The sequence below is a fragment of the Puntigrus tetrazona genome, chromosome 22 (assembly GCF_018831695.1).
Source record: "Puntigrus tetrazona isolate hp1 chromosome 22, ASM1883169v1, whole genome shotgun sequence".
Lineage (NCBI taxonomy): Eukaryota > Metazoa > Chordata > Actinopteri > Cypriniformes > Cyprinidae > Puntigrus > Puntigrus tetrazona.
This window is the reverse complement of record NC_056720.1, coordinates 12,397,645-12,421,669: the sequence shown is the minus strand read 5'-3', so window position 1 is coordinate 12,421,669 and position 24,025 is coordinate 12,397,645. Positions and strand designations below refer to the sequence as shown.

The window sequence follows — 24,025 nt, the reverse complement described above, 5'->3', positions numbered from 1 at the left end:
GGTCCTTGTTAGGCTGCGATTGGTGCTAAATCCCATCTCTTGTGTTCGTCAATCTGAATTTACAACATAATGGCATCGATGGAAAGATTAACTAAAAAAGGTAAATGACTCACACACTGGTCTGAAAACACGATTCAAGTTTTTAGTGAGTAATCCGCTTTAAAGTAAATCTCCAAGCTTTGATGATTGGTAAAAATATTAAATAATAATGATAATAAAAAATGTTAAAAAGTAAAGCTGAACATATATTGTCACTGAGTTATGATTTTGGAAAAAAATTTAAAAAGCTTGGAAAACCTGATGAGATTCTTATTTGGCCTTTAATACGTATAATATTGATTACATTGTAAATGTAAAAATATAATATTGATTTTTCTGGTAGTATAACATAATGTTTGTTCATTTTTTTAACGAGGAGATTTACATTTAAAAATGAAAACCCTCCTCATTTCAGTTTGTTGTTTTTTTCATTATTAAAGACACCACCATTCCTTTCCCTAAGCTTCTATGTATTTATAAGTTCTGCAGTAATTATAAAAATAAAATAATAATGACGTGCACAAACACCTCATACAATCAATTAATCCACAACCCCACCTTGTACGTTTTCCTCCATGTTTGCAGTTTTTTTAAATATCGTGACATATAACCATGACAATAAAAAACAAGTCAACAACGCAGCTTTATTTCAATACAGTGTAAACAGTTAAATACATCTTCGTTTTTAGACGTCGAGTTGACGTCTATTAGTTGTCTTTAAGACGTTTATGATTTAGAATGTATGCCAGACGTTTGGAGACAGCAGATCAAGAGATGTTTAACAGGCATCCTGCAGACATGGGTTGCTACGGCGAGGCGGCTGCGTCAGATTGAGCGGTCGAGGAAAGTTGCTTTCTAACGACTGGCCGAAAGCATGACGGCAAACGACTGACTGACGACACAGCTTCATGCTCATTGTTTTTATCTAAAAAGTTTTATTTAATCTGATTTCATGCGATTATGCATTTATCTACGACAGTGCAATATCTGTGTGGCATATGTAATTGTAAAATTTCTATAAAATAATATGTTTGTATCAAAGTAGAAATGGGCGATAAATACGCATTTTGCATGTTTATCCCCACCACAAACAACTCTATAATACATACACTTTTATAACAGCCTAACCATACATAATAGTACCAATAGTACAAGTAGCACAAATTATGTAACTTTTTTTAAATTAATTAGTGAAGGCATTGATTTGTAATTTAGAAGCGAACGTCTGAATCACTTGTTCAAATAAGTAATGCTAGTTATACTAAGTTTTGACTGACAGTTCTTGTGTTGCCATGTTGAGAGAAAAGGAACGGCTGTATTATGTGTGCTGTGCAAATCTGAGGCTCACGTAGTTCTAGATATTAATATGTATTTACTATATATGTCAGTTGATAGCGGTTTTTAATGTCATTAATTACACGATTAAATGATGTGTTCATTACCCAGTTAAATGAGAAGGTATTAAGCTTTAGAAAGAATAATTACATACAGTGCTCTCTCTCTCTTTATTTCTTTATTTTTTAGATTAAATAATACTCTATATAAGTTCTTGAAACTGCCAGCAGCTGGCGCTAAATTTATTTATTATTAAATTTATATATTTATTCATCCATTGATTTGTTCAAATGGCTGATCCATTTTAGCTCATAACCGTATATATGGAGCTGCCCCACCGCGCTAAAATATTTCATATCGCATATTTTCATAACTAATAATTTACTACGCAGACCTGCTTACGCATATTTATCGTCTATCAGCGTTGCACTCGCGTCTTGCACAGAAGAGACGCTTTTTAGAAAGTCATACATTTAATAATAAATGATAACATTTAAGCAGAAAATTTGAATTTTATTTACTTTATGAGGCTACCAACACATACTGATACAATAATAATTTAAAAAAAAAGTATTTTCATGCAGTTGATGCAGAAAAAAAAAATGTGCAAACGATAATTTACCTTACCTTATACTGTTTATTTTTATTATATTCACTAAAATATAAATATATTTAAATATATACAATAAATGTGTTCATTTTGTCACATTTATAGGCAATTGGTTCTTTGTGGACACTTTCAAATGTCATTGACCAATAATAACGTATTATATAATGTTCATTTTTTGTCATATGGACAAAGTCGTACTATTGTCTATACTATAAATTCATTTGAAATTCAATTCATTTTTCTGTTCATTTGCGTCTATTCACATTTTGCCAGAACTCGATTACCTTCTCCGATGACCCCGCGATTGCTGTAATGATCTTGGAAAGGTCCGTACTTTTAGAGTCCTTCACGTAGGTCTGAAACTGAGAAGGATCCGGAGCATCAGAGGGATTTAAACCCATCCATTTCAGACAAGCGCCCACATACGCGTCTTCTATGTTAAAGGGCTTAATGGATTTTGAAGCCCTCACTATTTTAAAAGGAATATCATTGGAGAAAACATATCCCATTCCAAGCACATACGTGGGGTATCTCGATTCCGGGTACAGCTCCTCTGGAACGTACCATTTCGAGCTTTTGTCTCTGACGACAGGCTGGTCCAGCATCAAATATCCTGTGATGTAGTTCTCTCTGGGTGTGTTGGGTGACAATAAAAGGCTCATCAGGTTCTCCGGGTTTATGTACATGTCTGAATCAACCTTCATAGCGTAAGTTGCTTGAGGGCAGCGAGTCGCCAACCAGTCCATGATCACCATGGTCTTTATGGTCAGGTTGAAGTAGGAGTCCACAAAGTCGCTCTGCAGTAGATCTCTGTGTTGTCGACTCTCTTCCTCCAGCTGCTGTTGAGCTTCAGCTCCTCCAGACAAACCCACCAAGAACAGAGTCAGCACTGCTTTTCCCTGCACTGAGCTCTCGTTCCCCCATGTGCTCCGGATGGCGTCACGAGCAGCTACGTCATGAGGTGCCACGGGGACCATCAAGACCAGGAACGGATCCTGCTTACATTTATCAGGTTCGTCCAGAGTGAAATGATAGTTGCTTGGATGTGCTACATACCGGTGAGTTGAAATGGCTTCTGTTATAATGGATGCAGAGGGTTTTTTCTCGGTGGAAGATGTTTCAATAGTTTGTTTATTAGTTAAATGTCTTTTTTTGCCAGACATCAAATTATACAATTTAGTTTGGTTAAACCAGGTTCGAGGGTGAGAGACTGGCACGAGAGAGAAGTTATAAATAAAAGCAATAATGCACCAAAAAAAACATGCCAATGCGGCCAGCGCAAATCCTGGTTTAAAGCGACCCATAAAACCTCTTCCTTTAGCCAAACAGCACCTGAGAGAAAACAGTCAGAAAGGTTAAAACACCAAAAAGAAAACGTATGCATGTTATTTACTCCTTTAATAATACCTTTATTAAAGCATTAGTACTTTATGTTACTACTTTATGCTGAAACTATGGATAGAATCATGGAATCCATTCATAAAAATGCAATTTATTGTAGAATGCAAACGTTGGGGAATTTGCTAAATTTTTGGTGGAGAAATTAAAAGTAGGTCAACGTGAATAGAGTCATTTTGACAAATACTGTTGCTAAATGTATGCAACAATTAAAATTATTATTAAAACATTATTCTTTAAATAATATTCAGCATAACAGTCATTAACAAGCATTTATTTACCAGAATTGATGCAAATACGCAGTATTTCTGAATAAATATAAAATATATTTTTCAATAAAATGAAATTTGCTCTTAATCTCAACATGGTTCCAGACCATTCACAAACGTCATGCCCAGCATAACCTACTCTCACTGCATGCACATGACCTTGTGACATCAGTAATGAGCAGCCAATCACGAGCCTAGAAACTGCGATTCACTTTTAATGAGAGAGTCAGAGCGATACACTGTAAAAAATTTAAAGATTGAACAATACGGTCTATCCGTGAAAATGGAAACTTTAAACAAACAAAATACATTACTAAGCAAGTGCAAGTAAGTAAGCATAACTCTATAGGTAAAACACTTAAAAATCTTTACTCGAATGTAATCATATTATAGCTTTTGATTCGAAAAATAATTTCTGTTATATTTCATCTACATGTTTAAATTAATTTAAAATAAAAGCTTAATACCTGAAGTAAGCTGGCTTTTGTAATGGATTAAGGAGATAATTTTGTAAATGTTATGGGAGAGTGGCTGTTTTGCATCACTTTGCTTGAAGCTGATTGGTTATATAGTATAAGTTACTATAGCGATAAACGCTGCTAAAAGCCAAATCAGTGTCATGGTTGGCGCAAACTAAACTTTTACCTGACTAGCCCGGCCCCTGGTGCTAACAAACAAGCACTGAAGAAGAAAATCTTTATTTTTTTACCTATTACTTTTAAGGCTGGCAGTGTTTGCTGTAGTTGGGCTCTTGATCTTTGATTTTATAACAGTAAGTTTTCTTTGGCTGCTGTGAGATAGAACAAAAGGTGATGATGATGATGATGATTGTGGTTTTACGCAATCGTCATTTGATCTGAGTCACTGCACTTCTTTAGAGATTCATCTCTGAGGTATTTTTATTATAGCAGCCCTGTAATTCTACGACAGTAAAAAAAAATCATCTTTTAGACACGCACGGACATCAAGAGTCAGCGTACGAATCTCAACAACGGCGACAGACAGTATATTCAGACAAACCGATCACAAGCTACTAACAATAACATGAAAAAAGCAAAAACACATTAACAGTAAATGCAAGAAAATTTAGCTCATGATTTAGTTATGCCGCAATGCATCATGGGAGTCATGGATGAGTTTTGACGGGAGACGCCCAGAATGCGTTGAGACTATTACAGGAAGGCTATAATTGACAAGATACACCCAACACAGATATTCAAGTCAAATGTTGTTGATAACCATTTTTTTTTAGCTTGTCTAGTTGCTACAGCTCCAGGATTCAAAAAAAAAAGTCTAGAGTCTCTAACTGAAGCGAACACTGACATCCGTAATGGTTATGAAAACATTATCTTTCATTGTTTGTGCTACTGTTATATTTAAAGTACAGCGGGCCAATTTAATCCACTTTTAGATTTACTTAAGTATACTTAAAAAAATAAACTTGAAGTATACTACTTTTGCATGCATCTTTAAAACAGTTTAAAGAGCATCTATTTTTTATTCTACATTTTTATGCTACTAAAGAGAGAAACAGGAACAACTACAACTCAACTGAAATGAAAGACATGGAGATCTCAGCACAGGAGGATGAAACAGCTCCGACACAAAAAGCATCACCAGCTTCACTTATTACTGAACAGTTATTACTTAGAACAAAGGTTTAAATAAGGCGCCTTTAAGGCTTTAACTTTTTAGCGAAACACGAAAAGCCATAAAACTAAAACAAACAAGCGTAAGGTTTATGTTTTAATAAAATATATTTGACAGCTTAAAAATATATATATATTTGACTCGGATGCAGAAATAAATCAAGAATCAGCATATCAGTCTCAACCGTGGCGACTAAAAAACAAAAAGCTTCACGCTTCATGCATTTGTGTTGTTTGAACACTGTTCGTATTTAAATAAACAGCTGCGATATTCAACAACATAAAAATTTAACAGTCAGTGAATCAAGCCACTACATGGTTCGAGGGTTTTCAAAGTCCAACCCACTGCCCACAGTGGTGGCGTTTAGTGAAATGAAACTAACATCTAAACCGCCGTTAATTCTCTTTTTTGCATTTTTTGCATTAAAGCCATGATGCTGTTTGTGAAGTTGGTTTACTCTCTTCTGCCGATATCTTTAATGTCAGTCAACTTCCTCTAAGGCTGTAAAGTAGTTGTCTCTCCGTCTCTTTAATCTGTGCCGTGGTATTTTGTATGTCTTTCTGACTGTTATGTCTTTCTGTCTTTACACTGTTTATTTTTCAGCAACTTCACTTTGCATTGAGAAGATTTTTTTGCTGGGTTACTTCTACTTTTTAATGCTAGAATAAAATTTGTTGTACTTTATTACCTAGGATTTGTTGTCGATATTTGATCGCGTAAAGCCTTGGGCATCCTCCTGAGACCCCCAAAAAAGTGTTTTTGAATTAATTTTTTCATGTCATTACATTGTTCAGAGCATAAGAAAATTATTTAACATTTATTTCATTTAAATATCTAAAAAAGTGAAATGGCCATCGCCATGAATTGCCCAAAAACTGTTAGCTTTCAGGACATTTTATACCAAACTTTGCTTAAGGTTTATTCTCAAATATGTAATCATAAACCATTTTTTTTAATATACTGTCTTTTTGTGTAATGTGTAATAAACACGATTGTATCTATACGCTGTATTTAATTTACATAATTAATGTACCTTTAAAAAAACGAATCATTATGGGAGTAACAGTAGGCCAGATTTTCATAATAATTTAGTCCTGTAACTGTGACGTGTGAGGTCTAGGAGAAATCCACAAAAATATAACGTCCACCTCAGCCGGGTCTGATCTGATATGAATACATGGCTGATTTAGCTTGGACTGATTTTTATTACGTAATGTTGCTTAACTGCTATTTCTTCACTAGTTTTCATAGAAAAGAGTAACTGTGTAACGAGTCGCATCATGCAAGTCTTTTAACGTACACGTTTTGGTCTGAATAATTTGCAATTGTTCATCATTTAACAAAATAACGGTTCTTTAGTTTTGTATTGCTCCCTTGCTCTTGTGACTGCGTGGATTCGAGGGATATCTGTCTTCGTCGTTACTAATAACGTCGCTGTCTTTATTTCAAAGCCACACGACAATATCGTGAAGGCTGATCAAAGACACCTCTTCGGATATCGAACGATGTTTGGTGTTAAACTTCTGAGATGAAGACTAACATTTTTGGTCGGGAAGATATCACACGATCTAACTCTATAAAATGAACCATTGCCTAAAAGCAGTACTTAAAAACTTTCCCTGATTTGTCTGAAAACACAAAAAGGACGAACGTACCTCTTCTGCAAGCATTCAACGGCCATTGCCCGAAGGAATCGGTGACGGATAAGTCAAACGTTTTGTTTTGTCCTGCACTACCTGTGTTTTTTTTTCGTTGCTTCTCTAAATCATTTAACAGGGGGAGGGGCTAAAGTATGAATAGAGAAGAGAGGGAAAAGAAAGACCCAGAAAATGAGTTGAGCAAAGTAAGCACACGCTTCCTGTTCACACTTGAGCACGTTTCCTTCTCAAGCAACCTTAAAATATAAATCAGGTTTTTTTTTACGGTGGAGAATGAGCTGGTGCGTTTGGAACGGAGGGGAAAGTTTCACCAGAGGTTACTTTGCTCTAGTTTTAATTGCATCTAGCATTTATGTGTTATTGAATTATCGTGCAGCGCGGACCAAGGAGAATTATTAGTTTATTACATTTTAAACTTAAATAATTATTGATCCAATACAACTGTTAGTGTAGTTTGCCATAAAATAAATAAATCGTCGTATATGTATTATTATTATTATTATTATGGGTCCATAAATTGAAAAATGATACAATCGTGTCTGGGCTGGGGATGAGTCATAATGTGTTATAGAGAATAATATCGAATATTTTTTATAGTATTTAGCCTATAATACATATATTTATTTATATAATATTTAATACAATATATAATACATTAAAACTAAATCTGTAAAGATTGTTTAGATCTTTTTTTTACATTTTTAAAGTGTTAAAAATGATGACAAAATTATAGTTTGTCATAAATAATTAGACCACACATTTATCATTTGTACACTATATCATCACCTTTTGTTGTTGTTTGGTTTTTTGGAAGAAAGGCAATAAATTCTCCTCTCCTGTCGTAACATAACAAGTACGAAAAAAAAAGACAGAAAAAGGGGAAACGTTGGCCGACAACCAATAATTTCACTTCCTCTTACTTGAAAAAGAAGTGTCAATGGGTAGGGGTGAAAATACGCACCTACTGAAGAATATATATATATATATATATATATATATATATATATATATATATATATATATATACATAAACTTATGACTTAAAGATGTCAAGATGTTACTTATATCATATATATATATATATATATATATATATATATATATATATATATATATATATATATATATATATATTGTGACGAGTCGGCTGCCCCTCCTCTTTATTGTCACCATCACCCCGTCCTTTGTTCGCCGCCCTTCACCAGGCTCCCGACGGGAGTGGGTGTGTTCGAGAGGAGGGGCGGGTATTGTTCAGGTCTGGCGGCGTGTGACGAGGCACACCTGAAGTGGATTTAGCCTCGTTACCGTCGCCGTTAAGTAACGAACGCGCCTCTCCTCGGGAGACCGGTCTTCCCCGTGCATGCGCGCTGGTGTCCTCGTGGGTCCAGGAAGGGTGCGTGATGGACCTCACCCCGCCGTCCGAGAAGTGCGTCGTGGGACCCCCGTAGTCCGGGCTGGGACCACACAGCTCATCCCACTCTGCCGCCGGAGCAAAGAAACGACGGAGACGCCGCGGAAGAAGCCGCCGCCCCTCGCGCCCCGGGCCAGAAAAAGGGGAGCGCGTGCGACCGCCGGACTCCGCCCTTACCTGGACCCTTCCCCCCATATATATATATATATATATATATATATATATATATATATATATATATATATATATATATATATATATATATATATATATATATATATATATATATAATTTTTTTTTTTTTTTTTGTGGGGTTTTAGTAACTTTTTGTGTGATTCTTATGGAGGTTTTACTGTAAATAAAAAAAAAAAAAAAACCTAAACTAATTTTTTAAGAGAGAGAGAGGAAAAAATAATGATCCTAAAGGTTTTTTAATTAATAAAATAAATTTCAAAATAAAGTTAGAAAATGTCTCTGGTGGTAATCGCCCTGAAAAACTATCATGCGATCAGTAACGTTAATGGTTTAATGTTAGCAATGTTTGAACACTATTCAATAATACTTTTCATTAAAATCTTTATTGATGTCAGTAATGCTTACATTTATGCCTCTTTTTGTTCGCCCTCATGATATGGCCCTTTCCCTTACCCCTTACCCGGGAAACCTTTTACCAGCTATAGAATGCATGTATTTTCACGCTTTCATTGTCTTGTCGATTATGTTTCATTGTTAGCCAACTCCTTACACTGGGTTACCAGTTTAATAATTTACTCATTTTGTCTTTATTTAAGCCAATTTATGGACGTGTAAGAAGCACTAAATACAACCAAAATAAATAACAATTTATAAAAGCACTTTGAATTACCACTGTGTATGAAAAGTGCTCTATAAATAAACTTGCACTGCGCTGACTGAAATGTTCCCGAGGTGGGGAATTCCACGAACAGTTCGTTCAGACAGCGGAGCGCATTTGATCAATGAGGAAGGAAGACGAGTGGCTCCGATTTTTAAAGCCGTAGAGCATCAAAATGAAAGTGTGGCTTGACTGTGGGCCTCTAACACTAGCTTGCTCCATTCTTTCTATCTCTATTTATTGTAAACTGAAGTCACTTTGGGTAAAAGCATCTGCTAATGTACTGCTAGCCTACACGGGATGTGTTTTTCTAGATTGGCGGCTATGTGGCGCCCGCAAGGGCTAACCCACACTGGTTTCACTGTTGGAGGCATGGTGTGGGTTTGTGTTGCCACGGTGACATACTTTCTAGAGATTATCGTTTAATTGATTACAGAGACCGTCTCTGCATTTAATGTTTAACGCTCGACAATTATCGTTATCAGTTTATCGCCCAGTCCTAGACACGCATATATACTTTCGAGTCTACGTATTTCATGTGATGTATATTATAAACATGCATTAATGTACCGGACCTAAAAAGTAACAGGACCGGAACCTGCGACCCATGATCCAGATTTTTATTCATTAACAACACAGTTATACACAGTTAGTGCCAAAAACAGACATTAAAAATGTTGTTTCTCTGGCGCACAATGTAAATACTGTCAGACTGACTACTTTTAGGGCCATCAGTTTGCCCCGTTCGCTGGTGAGAACTGATTGGATGTTCATTCTGCGACCGAGTCAGTGCCTGAGAATTAAGAGTTATTAAAACGAGAAAGTACATGAAGGCAGCACAGACCTGATCTTATCCAAACACTGCAATAGGCAAACATAACAGTTTGATCCGCTTAAAATGATATTCAAAATGGTAAACAAGCACTGTTTTATTAACGTTTCCTACATCTGCTTTTATCTCCTATATACGGTTCATATTTTTGAATGATGAATATACTATTGATAGCTGTTGATATAGACGGTTAATTCCTCTAAAGCATCGGCTTGGTGATCCTGAAACAAGAGGCAAAAATGAGAGAGAATGCTTTGTGAATTTGAATATGGAAAGCATACGGACATTTGTGTTTCATTTTGCTCATTCCCGTTTTACCAGTTCATTTGAGACTCTTTACACTTTGCCAAAACTCTATTATCTGCTTCGGTGACCTTGCGATTGTCGTAATGACCTTGGAAAGGTCGTGAGTTTTAGAATCCTTCATATACATTCGAAACTTAGAAGGATCTGGAGAACGTGAGGGTTTAATGCCCAACCGTTTCAGACAAGTGCCCACATACGCATCCTCTATGTTAAAGGGCTTCATGTCTTTGGAAGCCTCAACTATTTTTTGAGGAAGATCGTTGGAAAACACATATCCTGCTCCCAAAACATAAGTGGGGTATTTCGGTTCGGGATACAGCTCCACTGAGACGTAATACTTTGATTTGTTGTTTCTAATGACATTTTGGTCCCACATCAAATACCCTGTGATGTAGTTCTCTCTGGGGGTGTTGGGTGACAATAAAAGGCTCATCAGGTTCTCCAGGTTTATGAACGTGTCAGAATCAACCTTCATAGCGTAAGTTGCTTGAGGGCAGCGAGTGGCCAACCAGTCCATGATCACCATGGTCTTTATGGTCAGGTTGAAGTAGGAGTCCACAAAGTCGCTCTGCAGTAGATCTCTGTGTTGTCGACTCTCTTCCTCCAGCTGCTGTTGAGCTTCAGCTCCTCCAGACAAACCCACCAAGAACAGAGTCAGCACTGCTTTTCCCTGCACTGAGCTCTCGTTCCCCCATGTGCTCCGGATGGCGTCACGAGCCTCCAGCTGATGGGGGGCCACGGGGACCATAAAGACCAGGAACGGATCCAACTGACTACATTTATTAGGTTCATCTATGAGGAAGTGATAGTTGCTTGGATGAGCCACATGATGATTCACTGAAATGTGATTCTTTAGTGCAGTTGTTGTTGTTTGAATGATTGGAGGAGCAATAAAAAAATTCCAGACATATTTCTTGGCAGACAAGCCCTCAGTCACCATATTATAGGAGTGAGTTTGATTTACAGGTTTAAACCAGGTGCGAGGATGTCTGACTGGGTTAAATGAGAGAACGTAGATACAAGAGACGAGAAACAATAAACTCAATGTGACTAGCAGAACTAATCCTGTTTTAACGTGACATATTAAATCTCTATCCTGAGCCAAACAGCACCTAAACAAGAAAGGGAAACAAAAAGTTAAAAAGTCTGTGTTTTGAGACATTTAGTGCTAATTACATTTCTGGAAAAAAAAGTACACTTTCACTGTTTTATTTGTTTGTCTCACAGGTTTAAATGTAAAAGTGAATATCTTAAATGTGTATCTGAAATTTTGCCACCAGACATCCTCATACAAGATGCATCTGAAAACCCACCGCTGAACATTTGCAAGTGCAGTTTTTGTGTGTATTTGACATTCAAATATGTTATGATGCTAATCACTCATATTCTTTATCTGCATTACTAAAAGTGACTGTGCTGGTTTTCCCAGTTTTACACTAAGACGCATTTAAAATGAAATTAGTATTGTACAAGTCAACATACTTTAAAACAAAAACCTAAATAAATAATAATAATTTAATAACTAATACTATTAAGCGTAATTTTAGGTTTTAAAATAAAAAAAACTATATTTGAAAAGCTTGGAAATTAGAAATACTGCTTCGAGGTTAAAGTAAGTTAAAGTATATACGTTACAAACAAAGCTTCGATCAGTCTGTCTGTACACAATTAAAAGAGCAAATAAAAACAGGTGAACATACCTCTTTCTTATGCTTCTGATCGCCATGAATGCTTTTCTAAAGGAATCGCTGAAAGACGCATGTTATTGTTTTGCTGAAGCTGTTTGTTGAGTTGTTTCGTCTCATGAATTGTGGGAGGGGCTTAAACATTATTCAATACAATTATGAGGAACTTTACACAAATTACTTGTTAATTATTGTTATTTAAATTGAGATAAACTGTTACCTAATGTAAGAGTGCAAAATTACTATACCCGTTAACAGATTTAGACGCATTTTAATTTGCCTGTTTCTCTTAGCGCACCTGGGTGAGTTAAATGAAACTATATACCTCACCAAAGCCAGTAATTCTTGTTTCGATCTGACACGTTAACTCTGGTTGATACAAAATATGCTGCTCTGATACCTTTTATCATCACTTCAGAGAACAGAGGCATGTGTGAAGTGAATGATAAAATGCTCTTCCTAGTGTAATGACTGTACAAACATTATATGAAATACTGGTTGGAATTTTTAACTACAAACATGATTTTCATTATTTTACACTTAAAGGTTGAAACATTTGCAATAGAGGAAAGTTTGTTTTAAGGGTTGCTATGCTAGCAAAGCAAGTCTACTCTGTGGGGTTCCTCAGGGGTCTATAACTGGATCATTTCTGTTTCTTATCTATATAAATGACTTCAAATATTCTTACTCCAGTTTGCTGATGACACAACCTTAGTTCTCCCTCACTCATATTTCAGGTCACTCATTAATAATGCAAGTGAGTTTAGGTTTAATTTAAACAAAACATCTTTAAATATATATATAAAAACTTTAGTGCTAAAAAATATAATTATAAAAAATGTCTATTGAGGTGCGTCAAGTTTCAACTATCAAACTGTTTTAGTAAACGTTATTGAGTTTTGAGACACTGAGTTGGAAGAAACTACGTGAGATGCAATATTCTTATGCTTTATGACTTAATTTATCTGTATATTTCATATTGGGATGTATTTTGGTCAAGTACTTGTCCTATTTCTCTTCAGAAAACTATTTTTCATAAGTGTTTTATTAGGAACCCACTTATACTTCATATGCTTCTTTGATATAAAACACAGTATCAATATTTCAATAATCAATAATCTCAAATATATATAATGCATTCTCAAAATTTATAACGGATGTGTATATTTAGTGGTGCTTTGCCATTTTTTGTGTAGTTTTTTATGCATTTTGTTTTTGGAGTATATTATTTCTGGGTTTTTGAAAAATCAAAACCTCTTTTTTCCTCCCTCTGGTGACTGAATATAGTAATTCTTCAACAATAGCAGCCTCTACCCAGCAAGGTGGTGCTCTGACGCACTGAATGATGCTTATGTATTTCATACACCACAACCGTGACACAATCAGACACGTTAGAAATATGAATCATGTATTAACAATTCTTAAACAGACCGATGCCGTTTCTTGAATTTAATAACATTTTGCTGCACCCACCCAACAAAAAAAAACAATAAATAACTTAATAGCAATGATTAATGTCAAAATAATCACAATCCCAACCTTTTAAAACAAAGGAACCCTTTTGATTAAAAAGCATCCAATATTAGTTTGTTCAGGATGCCTTTCGGATTTTGTTTTGTGCGAATTCTTCAGCCCAGTGCAAGATGTCTGTAATATCTGTGAGTTCGCCCGCTTTTCCTACACCTTTAGCCACATCGGTTGAGCCGTCTGCATATCCTCCCAAGCGTGCACACACAGAATGAGCCCACTTAAGGGCTGAGCCACTGGCAGAGCCCTAAGAAGAGAGTATGAAGACAGCGATCACATACCTGTGGTTATATATCACAACTGTGAGATTTTGCGTATGCTGTACCTTGGGAACTTGGCAGGCACAAAGCACCTTTCCTGACAACTGCAGGTGAGAGAACAACATGACCATGGAATCTGGAGAACTCTTGCTCAGCTGGAGCACAGTCTTCATCAGCACCTAAACGAGATCGAGCACGGGGACGAATTGTTTACGCAAATACGATCATCAAACGTCGCCACAAGATAATAGTTAATAGTGATTACCGATATTGATTCGGTGTGGATCAAGTCCACCACCACAGGTTTATTAGAGTGTTTGACCAGCAGGTCTTTGGCTTTCAAGGCAGCCTGAAGCAGAACAAAAACATAACATACCATTACAATAAAACATCAAAAAAAGCAGATGTGACAGAAATTACTACCCAGTGACTAAAGGCTGATTTATAATTCTGTGTCAAACCTACGCCATAGCCTCTAAGCAGTAAGCTGTGCCGACCTCAGCAAACATTTAACTCGCAAATGAATATTTTTAAAAGCAAATGTGACTGTTTTAATGGAAGTCTGGAGCCCTGAGAAGTGAAAGGAGGCCTTGCATTTCTGCCCAAATTAGTGTATATTCTAATCTGATAATCTACTGTTAAACATTCAAATGTTTTAAAAAATGCACAAGGCTCCATAGCGCCATTATTTCGAAGCATAGATGACACAAAGCTGCCGACATTGCTTATCCGCTACATTGGGCACAATTTGAATGGGTTCCTATGGAAACCGGGACAGAAGAACCAAACAGAAGTTTTAAAGGCAGTGCTCGCTGTTTACTCAGGGATCTACAGACTGAATTTTTTGCTTACCTCTTTGATCTCCAATTTTCTGATGGTGTTGTTAATAGACCTCTGCATTGCTTTCAGTCGAGTCTGCAGCTCTCGCCTCTGCCATTGTGGGACAGGTGTGATATCAACTGCCTAAAACATCACGCGTCAGATACCAGTGTAATTCATACATCACAAACTGAATCTGCAATGAAGACGAACAGTTATGGAGAGTTACGTACATTTATTAGGAGGCCAACTTCTTTAGAGAGCCTCTGTGCTGCTGGTATAGACAGGGAGCTTGAAGCTCCTACCCGGAACGCCAGAGATTCTAACTCCTCTTGCATGTTTTGGGCCGTTTCACGAGCCTGAGTCACAGGAACAGTTAGCATCACAGTAATCAAAACGATACGCAAAAGTACAGTTTGATTTTCAAACCTTTTTGGCTTCATCTCCAGTAACAGCAAGAATACGGCTAATGCCTTTCACCATCTGTCGCTCAGACACAATAACAAAGTCCCTAATTGCTCCCGTCTTCAGTAAATGCCTGATAAAAACAGCAATACATCGGTGACCTTGGCTTTAGCTTGGAAAAAGCCTTTTTCTGGAAGGCTACCATCCTGCAGAAATTAAACGCTAACCCAGCTGTTAAGCTGCACCAATTCTGCACTTATTTGCTTTCTTCTTTAAAAACCGCAGGCAGGTGAGTTGGAGCAAAGTTGGAAATGCAGGATGAAGTAGCTCTCCAGGAATAAGGCTGGCTACCCTTGTTCCCAAAGAGTCCAACAGAAGAACCTTACGTGCCACAACAAAGCTCCACTGAAGCTTGTTCAACGTTGTTTGAGTTAAGCAGATCTGAAACTGGAACGGACACGGACACTACTCGCACTGGGTCTGGATACACCTAAAACAAATAAAAGAGCAAAAATTCACATGAAGACTGTTTCCACCAACAGGGTGAAGGGTACCAAAAAGTCCTTTTCACTGGGGGGGGAATGGAACCAGAACTTTTGAGCGCTCCTATAAGGGCACTATGGAATCCGTAGAGTTGATTTGAAAAACATTAAAATAAGTGCTTTTACATATATTTCTGCAATCCTGTAATTATGTAGAAACATGTCAGTCAAATGGCATCATGGGGGGCCTTGGCTAATGAAAGCTGCCATGGATTTATTTTACTGTAGTTTTTAATAATTCTGAATGGTTGGTACTTGTAATTAAAAGATTTTATATAGACTTGACATATTTTGGTATCAGATTGGCACAGCTATCAGATTATTTTTCAAGGCTACAGTATTGGAAAAAAAAAACTGCCATTGAGTCTTCCCCATTTACCTCATCTATTGTTCTCAGACACGTAATCTGTTTAGCTTTGGACAGAGGTATCTCCTCTACATACACCTCGGCATTTTGACGAATGATGTTCTGGACCAACTCCTCAACTTGCTGTAGCTCAGACACACTCAGGGAGGCCTTTAAACAATCAAATACACACGTATTAAACATTTAGCAAATCATTAAATCATCAAGGCAGCCACTCAGCCATTGTACCTTCACGCTGAAGTCAAAGCGGAGCCGTGAGGCAGCACAGTGAGACCCTCGCTGGTTAACCGAAGGACCTAGCAACTCTCGCAGAGCAAAGTTTAGCAAGTGTGTGGCCGTGTGCTTCACCATGCAGCCCATTCGGTTTACCTAGAGATAGAAATGCACTTACTGTGGGCTTTCTGTATAATGTATTGCCATGGTGTTGGAACTGTTGCTCCCACTATATCCCACCTCATCCAAGTGAAGTTGCACTTGGTCTCCAGGTCTCAATGTAGCTGCTGCTGTGACCTGATGTACCACATAACCCCCAGCCAGACTGACAGACTTTACAGGGAACAGCACATCCTGCCAAGCAGAAGCAGAAGGGTGAATCTTGTGCTTCTACATAAAAAATAAGACATCTCAGATGGAACGTGATCAATAACCTGAAGTCCGTCCTTGGTGAAGAAACCCTGGTCGTGGGCCTGTCCACCTTTCTCTGCGTAAAAGCTGGTCTGGTCCAGAATCACACCACAGTGCTGACCCTCACTGACCTCTGAAACCAGAGACCCGTCACAGTAGAGTGCCAGGACTGACGCTCTGCAAGGCTGAAACACTGACATAGAAAAATCCATCAGGATCCTCATTCAGTCACTAACCACCAATGAGTTGCCAAATCTTGCTCCACTTAGCTACATGGTGGCTGCTAAGTTATTGCTATGCTAGGGGATTTCGCATTTTGCTATACAGTTCTTGAGGTGTTTTTTTAATATGTTTGGTGCTTGGATTGAGGTGATACTGAGGTGTTCAGATGTTTCTATGCGATTACTCCTTAGTTACAGATACCCTTTTTTCAGCCCCTGCCCCAGATCAGATCAGATCGGGGGGAATAATAAACGTGATCTCGACATCCCTAAATGTTGGGTCTCCAGGAGCAGGGTTGAACCAAATTTTACACCCTCAAAATGTCTATTAGAATACCCAATCCAATATTCAATACTGGTGTGGATAGGATATTTTTGGTTAGGTATTGATCAGGACAGAGCCAACATCATGTGGATTATGATTAAGTTCAAGCTCCAAAAAAGGACAAAACAGTATAATAAATGTACCATTTTTGGTTTTCGTACAGAATATATAGGTTACGGAGGTGTTACATGTGTTTTTTAATTTGTTGCTGTGAGGTTTTTTTTCAGAGTGTTGTGCAGTTTTTTTAACTGAATACACTTCTGGACAGAACACAGTTTTACATTTTTAACTGCCTGACATTATCTTTTCACGCTCCAGTACCATATTTTCCATCCGTCCCCAGACTGTAACGGTATTTTGGGGAGTCGTCTGTGTGAGGAACTCCTTGACTTTTTAGCTCCGCCAGACTGTGAAGATCCAGCTGGTCAACCTCATCTTCATCATCCTCCTCTGACTGAGACCTCAACTGAGGAAAAATATCACCACAAAATTAGATACACCCCAAAAACAGAGCTTATTAATAAATGAGCCCATTATTCATCCACAAACCAGATAATACATTAAGGAAAGCAAAATACTATCCCAAGTACCTTTTCGTATTCATCTTCAAGCACTGCCATCTCTTTCTTATCAACGATCTTGCCCTTCTCCTCCAGCATCAAGTCAATGAGATCTGGAGGGAAGCCCAGGTTACGATGTAGCGACCAGGCGACCGAAGCTGATAGAAATCACAACACAATGGACACAGAGAGTAAAACATTTATAGAGGTAAAAAACAGCAAGAAATATCAGCAGTCCAGCAAATCAGAAATTTCAAAAAAAAAATTGCACAAAATGAGCTCATTTCAAATTTTTATGCACGCTACAGGTCTCAAAACAGTTGGAATGGGGTCATGCTTACCTCCTAAAAGAGTTTGAAGGTGTCTGGGCATCAAGGTTATGAGTTTGATGATATTATGCACTTTAAATCACGAGTTTGGCAAAAGACAATCTTTTTGACAATCTTTTTACGCACTCTTTCACTGATTGTAGGAACTCTGAACATCTTTACTTCCTTTCCAAGACATCCCTTTTATTGCTAATCATGTTACAGACGCAATGTCAATTAACTTAATTACTTGCTAGATGTTCTCCCAGCTGAATGTCTTGCTTTTTCAAGCCCTGTGCCAACTTTTTTGAGACCTGTAGCAGGCATAAAATTTTAAATGAGCTCATTTAGTGGATAAAAGTGTAAAGATTGGTTATATTCTCTGTGTTCTACTGTGAAATCGGGTTTACACAGCTGGAATTATGCAGCTTTGTGGGCCTTACCTGGAAAAACCTCTGAGTCTTTGTCCATATTGCTGATGGCCCTGTCAATCACTCTTCTGCCCTGCTTCAGTGAGGACAGAAACTGGGATTCATTCTGATTAATGAGATCCATGATCTACAAGAGGAAGCACAAAGATGATCAAATCATATACAGAAAAAATAATTTTGCACCGGTACTAGCAGCTTTCCTAAATTATACCACAAGTCCTGATTTTAAGCTATATTTTGAGATTTGCTTTTTTTTAAAATATATTATTAGTGTTTTACTTTAATATTTACTTTGTTTGATTTTTAGAAAAATTTTATTTATTCCTGTGATGCGAAGCTGAATTTTCAGCATCATTTCCTGTTATTATCAATTTTTTAAAAATCAGTGCTGCATAATCACTTTTAAATAATTATTTAATAATTAGTAAATGCTTAGTTTCTCAAAAGGCAAAAACAGCATTTATACTGTTAACTCCTTATTAACATTATAAATGCCTTTACTCTCACTTTTGGTAGATATAATGTATCCTTGATCATTAAAAAAAGAGTTACTTTTATTTTTACAAAATCACTGATGTATATTGTTGTCAGAATTTACCCAGTTTTAATAAATGTAACACTGTGGTGGTGCTTTTTGAGCACACTTACCCTCTCAGACTCTGTATGAAGCTCAGGATAGGCATCTCCCTGAGAAAAGAGGAAAAAAACAAGAACATATAAAACATCACAGACAGTGCCATGCTACCGGTAATAATCTGGTCATAATCATCTCACCAGTACGTGAGCTACAGTAGGCACTAGGCTTGCCAGCGCACCTTCAGGGGCCTGCAGCACTTCCGTAGAAAACCTTACAGCACGTCTCAAGATACGTCTCAGCACCAGCCTAGCATAAAAAGAGCATATACTGAATGATTTTTAACCTTTAAACGACTCTGCGTACTTTGATGAACTCAGACTTACTCGGCGCCCGTCATTCCTGGGTAAACTCCATCGGCGATGCACACACTGAGTGTGCGAATGTGGTCGGCCACGACCCGATAGGCCATGTCGACCTGACCCACATCAGCCCCTCCGGTCCTGCCCTGGTATGCAGGAGCCTTAGAGCACTGCATGCACAAACAATACAAACAGCGTGGTTTAGTTTGTATTAAACCTGCGAGATTATTAGCGTAAAAGGTTAAATGAAGGTTAGAGACCTGGTGGATGGCGGACAGTAGAGGTGTGAAAAGATCGGTGTCGTAGTTGGAGCGTTTCCCTTGCAGGACGGCCACCAGCCGCTCTAAACCCATCCCAGTATCCACACTGCACTGGGGGAGAGGTCGCAGGCTACCATTGACCTCTCTGCAACACAGAGAGAGACCCGTGGCATATTCACATCCTCACTGTGTACATTACTATTATTGGTAACTAAAGCTTCAACTATTTTAACATTTTGTTGATTGAAATAAAGCTGAAGTAACACGTATTAGAAGAAAGATTCAAATTACACGAACAAAAAAAATTCGAAAATTAAAATTGTTGCCTTGACAGAAAAAAAACAACTCAAAATCAACCTAAGCAAATAAAATGTAAATAAAAGAAAAATCTAAAACTGAAATAAATATGTATTAAACCTAATGAGTATGACTACAAACGAAAAATAAAGTTGAATAAAAATAATAAATGAAAAAGCTTAAGTAAATAGCTGTTATAAATATTGCATTGAACTGAACCAAAAAAATAAAAAATAAAATAACTAAAATGTATAAGTCTTTAATAAAAATTTAAGGAATAGTCCCCCCAAAAATGTTAATCATGGGATATTTTACTCACTCCCAAACCGTCCTAGCTATATATGACGATAGACAAAAAATAACGTAAATTTCTCCCAAAGTAAAGAATCGAGTCTATTCAGCCTAAACGAGTTGTTACTAATTCGAATCACATTTCGTCACGGGGTAAAACCTATTACTCCTTTCTTAAGACGGCTGAGAACAACTTGACCATCATTTTAGAATCACTCTTATGCGATATTAAATGCATATATTGAGCGTTTTTTAACTTGCATGCATGTGAACCTGTTGTAGGAGACTCCCGAAACAATATTAGGAACCTTAAAAATGGCACAACAGGGGCACTTTAGAAACTACAATAAATATTAAAATACTTGAAGTAACTTGTCTTACCTGTTATGCTGCATAAATACCAGATTCCAAATTTCCACGACATCTGGACTGTCTGCGTTGACCAGTGAAGCGGCGTTTCGCTGCCCGACGTGATCGTAGTGTACCTCTGTGCAGGGGCCACACGGGCCCGTCTCTCCCATCTCCCAGAAGTTATCCTTCATTCCGAACGGCAACACGTGGTCCGGCCACACTCTGCGCGTGAACGCCCCGGTAATTCTGTGAATCTTCAACAGACAACTAATGTTTTTGTCAACTTTGCACTTAGTGAACGTACCCCATGCTGAGCCAGATTTGCCGTGTTTCCTCGTCGGCGGGGAGTCCATTCGCCGCGTCTCCAGAGAAGTACGAGACGTACAAGCGATCTGTAGGAATGCCGTACTCTTCCGTTAAAAGACGCCAGGCCATTGCACAGGCTTCCACCTGGATTATGAATTATTAATCATTTAATCATCAATTATTATTCATTCAGAATACATTAGAATGCTAAAGAGACCTAAATAAGACAAGGTGACGGTTAAGCTATGACTGGCCGAGCAAAAAAACGACGTTTTCTTGCGTTCTGGTAGAAACGCGATAGTTCTGCAAGAAAACAGATGTTTTGTGAGAGACTGAAAAGTTTCTTGTTGGAATGAGATTCTTTGAGAGAGAAAAGTGTTTCGGTTACGCAGTAGTTTTATGAGAAAACGCAAAGTTTTTTGGGGGAATGAAATACTTTTGCGAAAGAATCATTACGTTTCTTGGGGGAACCCAACAGTTTTTTACGAGAAAACGCAAAGTTTCTTGGGGCAATACAATACTTTTGTGAAGAGAATTATTACATTTCTTGGGGAACCCAATAGTTTTACGAGAAAACGCAAAGTTTCTTGGGGGAATGTAATACTTTTGTGAAGAGAATTATTGCGTTTCTTGAGGGAACCCAATAGTTTTACGAGAAAACGCAGTTTCTTGGGGCAATACAATACTTTTGCGAATGAACGATAAAGGTTCTGGTGGGAATACAATACTTCTGCAAGAACATGCAACGTTTACTAGACGGATGCGATAGATTTGCGCGAGAACATAAAAGATAACACCCATTTCTTGCACAATAGTTTAGTGAGAGAATGCAATGCTTCTTGGTGAATGCAATACTTTCAGTCCAAAAAAACATTTTTGTAGCAATAGTCAAAAATTAGTGCTGCCAAATGATTAAACGCGTCCAAAAAAAAAAGTTTTTGCTCACAAAATTTGCGTGTGTGCACACTGTATATTTATTATGTATATATAAATACATACAAAATATTTCCATGCATATATTCATATGATTTACATCATATAAGATATTTAACATACAAGCCTAACGTTTTTCTTAAATATAGGCATGCATATGTGCTTATTTGCATGTGGATAAAAATATTTTTTTTTTATGCCATAAAACCATTAGTATATAAGTAAAGATATTTGATACATTTCCTACTGTACTCTTCCTGCGTGATGAAAATGTTTTTAATTAAAATTTTATTTAATATTTTATTAGGGGGCATGAAACATCCATAAAATAATTAAAGTAAAGTAATTAAAAAAACGCCTCAATTATTGACCAAACCTTGAAGTAGTCACCAAACGACCAGTTCCCCAGCATCTCGAAGAAGGTGTGATGGTAGACGTCCCTCCCCACATCCTCCAGGTCGTTGTGTTTGCCTCCGGCGCGGACACACTTCTGACTGTTCACCACCCGCCGGTACGACGCCATCTCACTGCGGGGGTCCGGACAGCCCAGGAGAACGGGCTTGAACTACAACACAGACCACCATATCCAGCCGTCAAAATTATCACTGCAGCCCCCCTCAAAAAAACTTCTCTAAGAAAAAGCAGTGTTTTTTGGACATATCTATATTTGAATATTTTGATTATTAAAGATTTTTTTTATTCATCGAGTCTTTTAAATTCGTAAATATATACACCTGGAGCACAAAAGCGGTCATAAGCAGCCCATTTGTAATTGTAGCAATAGCCAATAACACATTGTATGGGTCAAAATATTTTTTTCTGGCAAAAATCATTAGGATATTAAAATATCATGTTCAACAAAGATATTTTGTACATTTTCTACCATAAAAATATATCACATTTTCAAATATACAAATTTTTGATTAGAAATACGATTACTTTTACAAATGTTTTTTTTTTTTTAAATAAGATTTTATTTATATAGTTATAGTCTGTGCTTTAAAAGTTCAGTTTTTAGATCGTTCAAATATAGGCATTGCACAAAAACGATTCTGTGAACATAATAAAGTGCAAATATAATAATTTAACCAAAAAATTATTATCTCCATCCACAATGTAATATATTACTGTCCGAACCCCTGTATTTGTCCCTATACAGTGAATGGCACTACATGCTACGTGCAGTTCCCTTTAAGCAAAGCCCTGCTGAATCGTTGTTTGTTAGTTACTCTGACTGTTGACTGTGTACCTGGTTCATCCCTGCGTTGACGAACAGAAGGCTCGGGTCTCCTCTCGGACGCACGGGGGAGGACGCCACAACCCGGTGTTCATAACCTTCCTTGAAAAAGTCGATAAACTTCCGCCGTACTTTTTTAGATGTGAATTCTTTATGAGGTTTCGAATAGGACCGGGCCGAGCACTGCCTCACACCCGCAGATATAACACTTAATTTTGCATTTAAAAGCGAACAGTGGAGATGTTTAACCAGCCCTATGCGCGCAGCCATCTTGCCGTCGCGTCACGGCGTCAAACAGCGGCATCCAATCAGCGACGAGCATGAAACTGAAACTGACATGTCGATGAATATATTCTAAATACACAAATAAAATGCACATTTTATGACATATAAATTTCGCTGAATACAAAAACTGTTAAATACACATGAAATATGATATATAAAACAAGTAAAATGATTTTTGGTTAAAATTTATTTTAGGGGTGTACTTGTTGCACGTGTACTTAATATAATAATAGCAATAAATTATGCATAATAGCATGCAAGCAACCATAATCCTAACATCAGCAATGTTTTCTATCTTAAGTCTTCAGTGTCACGTGATCATTCAGAAGTCATTCTCATATTATGCTGATTTGTGCAGCTTCATATTTTTGTAATTTTTTCAGGATTTACTGACAAATAGAACATAAAATAGAATTGATTTGAAACTGAATTGTATAACGGAATAATTAAAATGCATTTACTGCCTTCCTTGTATATAAAAAAATATATATATATATAATTTAGTTTTAATTTCTTTAAAAAAACATAACTGTTCCCAAACCTTTCAGTAGTAGAATAAAAAAATTTAATTTGTTTGAAATAGTATAACAGAATAATAATCTAAATTCCTTTACTTCATTTAAAAAATGTAACAAATTTACTAACTATTAACTTTTTAATAGTAGAATATTATTAATAATAATAATAATATTTG

At 37.0% G+C, this 24,025-nt stretch overlaps 3 protein-coding genes across 3 annotated transcripts; all 3 read right to left on the bottom strand.

Moving 5' to 3' along the window:
* Nucleotides 1–12: 12 nt before the first annotated feature.
* On the bottom strand, nt 13–7,088 carry LOC122327054 (beta-1,3-galactosyltransferase 2-like). Its single transcript, XM_043222228.1, has 2 exons — nt 6,957–7,088; nt 13–3,316 (listed from the first exon to the last, which is right to left on the bottom strand). Exons 1-2 carry the CDS (start codon nt 6,980–6,982, stop codon nt 2,230–2,232), a joined length of 1,113 nt encoding a protein of 370 aa, XP_043078163.1. The 5' UTR covers nt 6,983–7,088; the 3' UTR covers nt 13–2,229.
* A 2,740-nt stretch (nt 7,089–9,828) lies between these two features.
* Nucleotides 9,829–13,309, bottom strand: LOC122328076 (beta-1,3-galactosyltransferase 2). The gene is made up of 2 exons (XM_043223781.1): nt 12,062–13,309; nt 9,829–11,473 (listed from the first exon to the last, which is right to left on the bottom strand). Exons 1-2 carry the CDS (start codon nt 12,085–12,087, stop codon nt 10,378–10,380), a joined length of 1,122 nt encoding a protein of 373 aa, XP_043079716.1. The 5' UTR covers nt 12,088–13,309; the 3' UTR covers nt 9,829–10,377.
* A 128-nt stretch (nt 13,310–13,437) lies between these two features.
* On the bottom strand, nt 13,438–23,350 carry aars2 (alanyl-tRNA synthetase 2, mitochondrial (putative)). The gene is made up of 22 exons (XM_043223780.1): nt 23,059–23,350; nt 22,186–22,374; nt 20,875–21,020; nt 20,601–20,792; nt 19,632–19,776; nt 19,396–19,541; nt 19,210–19,318; nt 19,084–19,122; nt 18,448–18,562; nt 17,727–17,854; nt 17,458–17,602; nt 16,614–16,783; nt 16,420–16,533; nt 16,195–16,335; nt 15,979–16,116; nt 15,444–15,547; nt 15,082–15,190; nt 14,886–15,011; nt 14,686–14,796; nt 14,099–14,182; nt 13,899–14,012; nt 13,438–13,820 (listed from the first exon to the last, which is right to left on the bottom strand). The coding sequence occupies exons 1-22, from the start codon at nt 23,314–23,316 to the stop codon at nt 13,638–13,640; spliced, it is 3,006 nt and encodes a 1,001-aa protein (XP_043079715.1). The 5' UTR covers nt 23,317–23,350; the 3' UTR covers nt 13,438–13,637.
* Nucleotides 23,351–24,025: the final 675 nt, after the last annotated feature.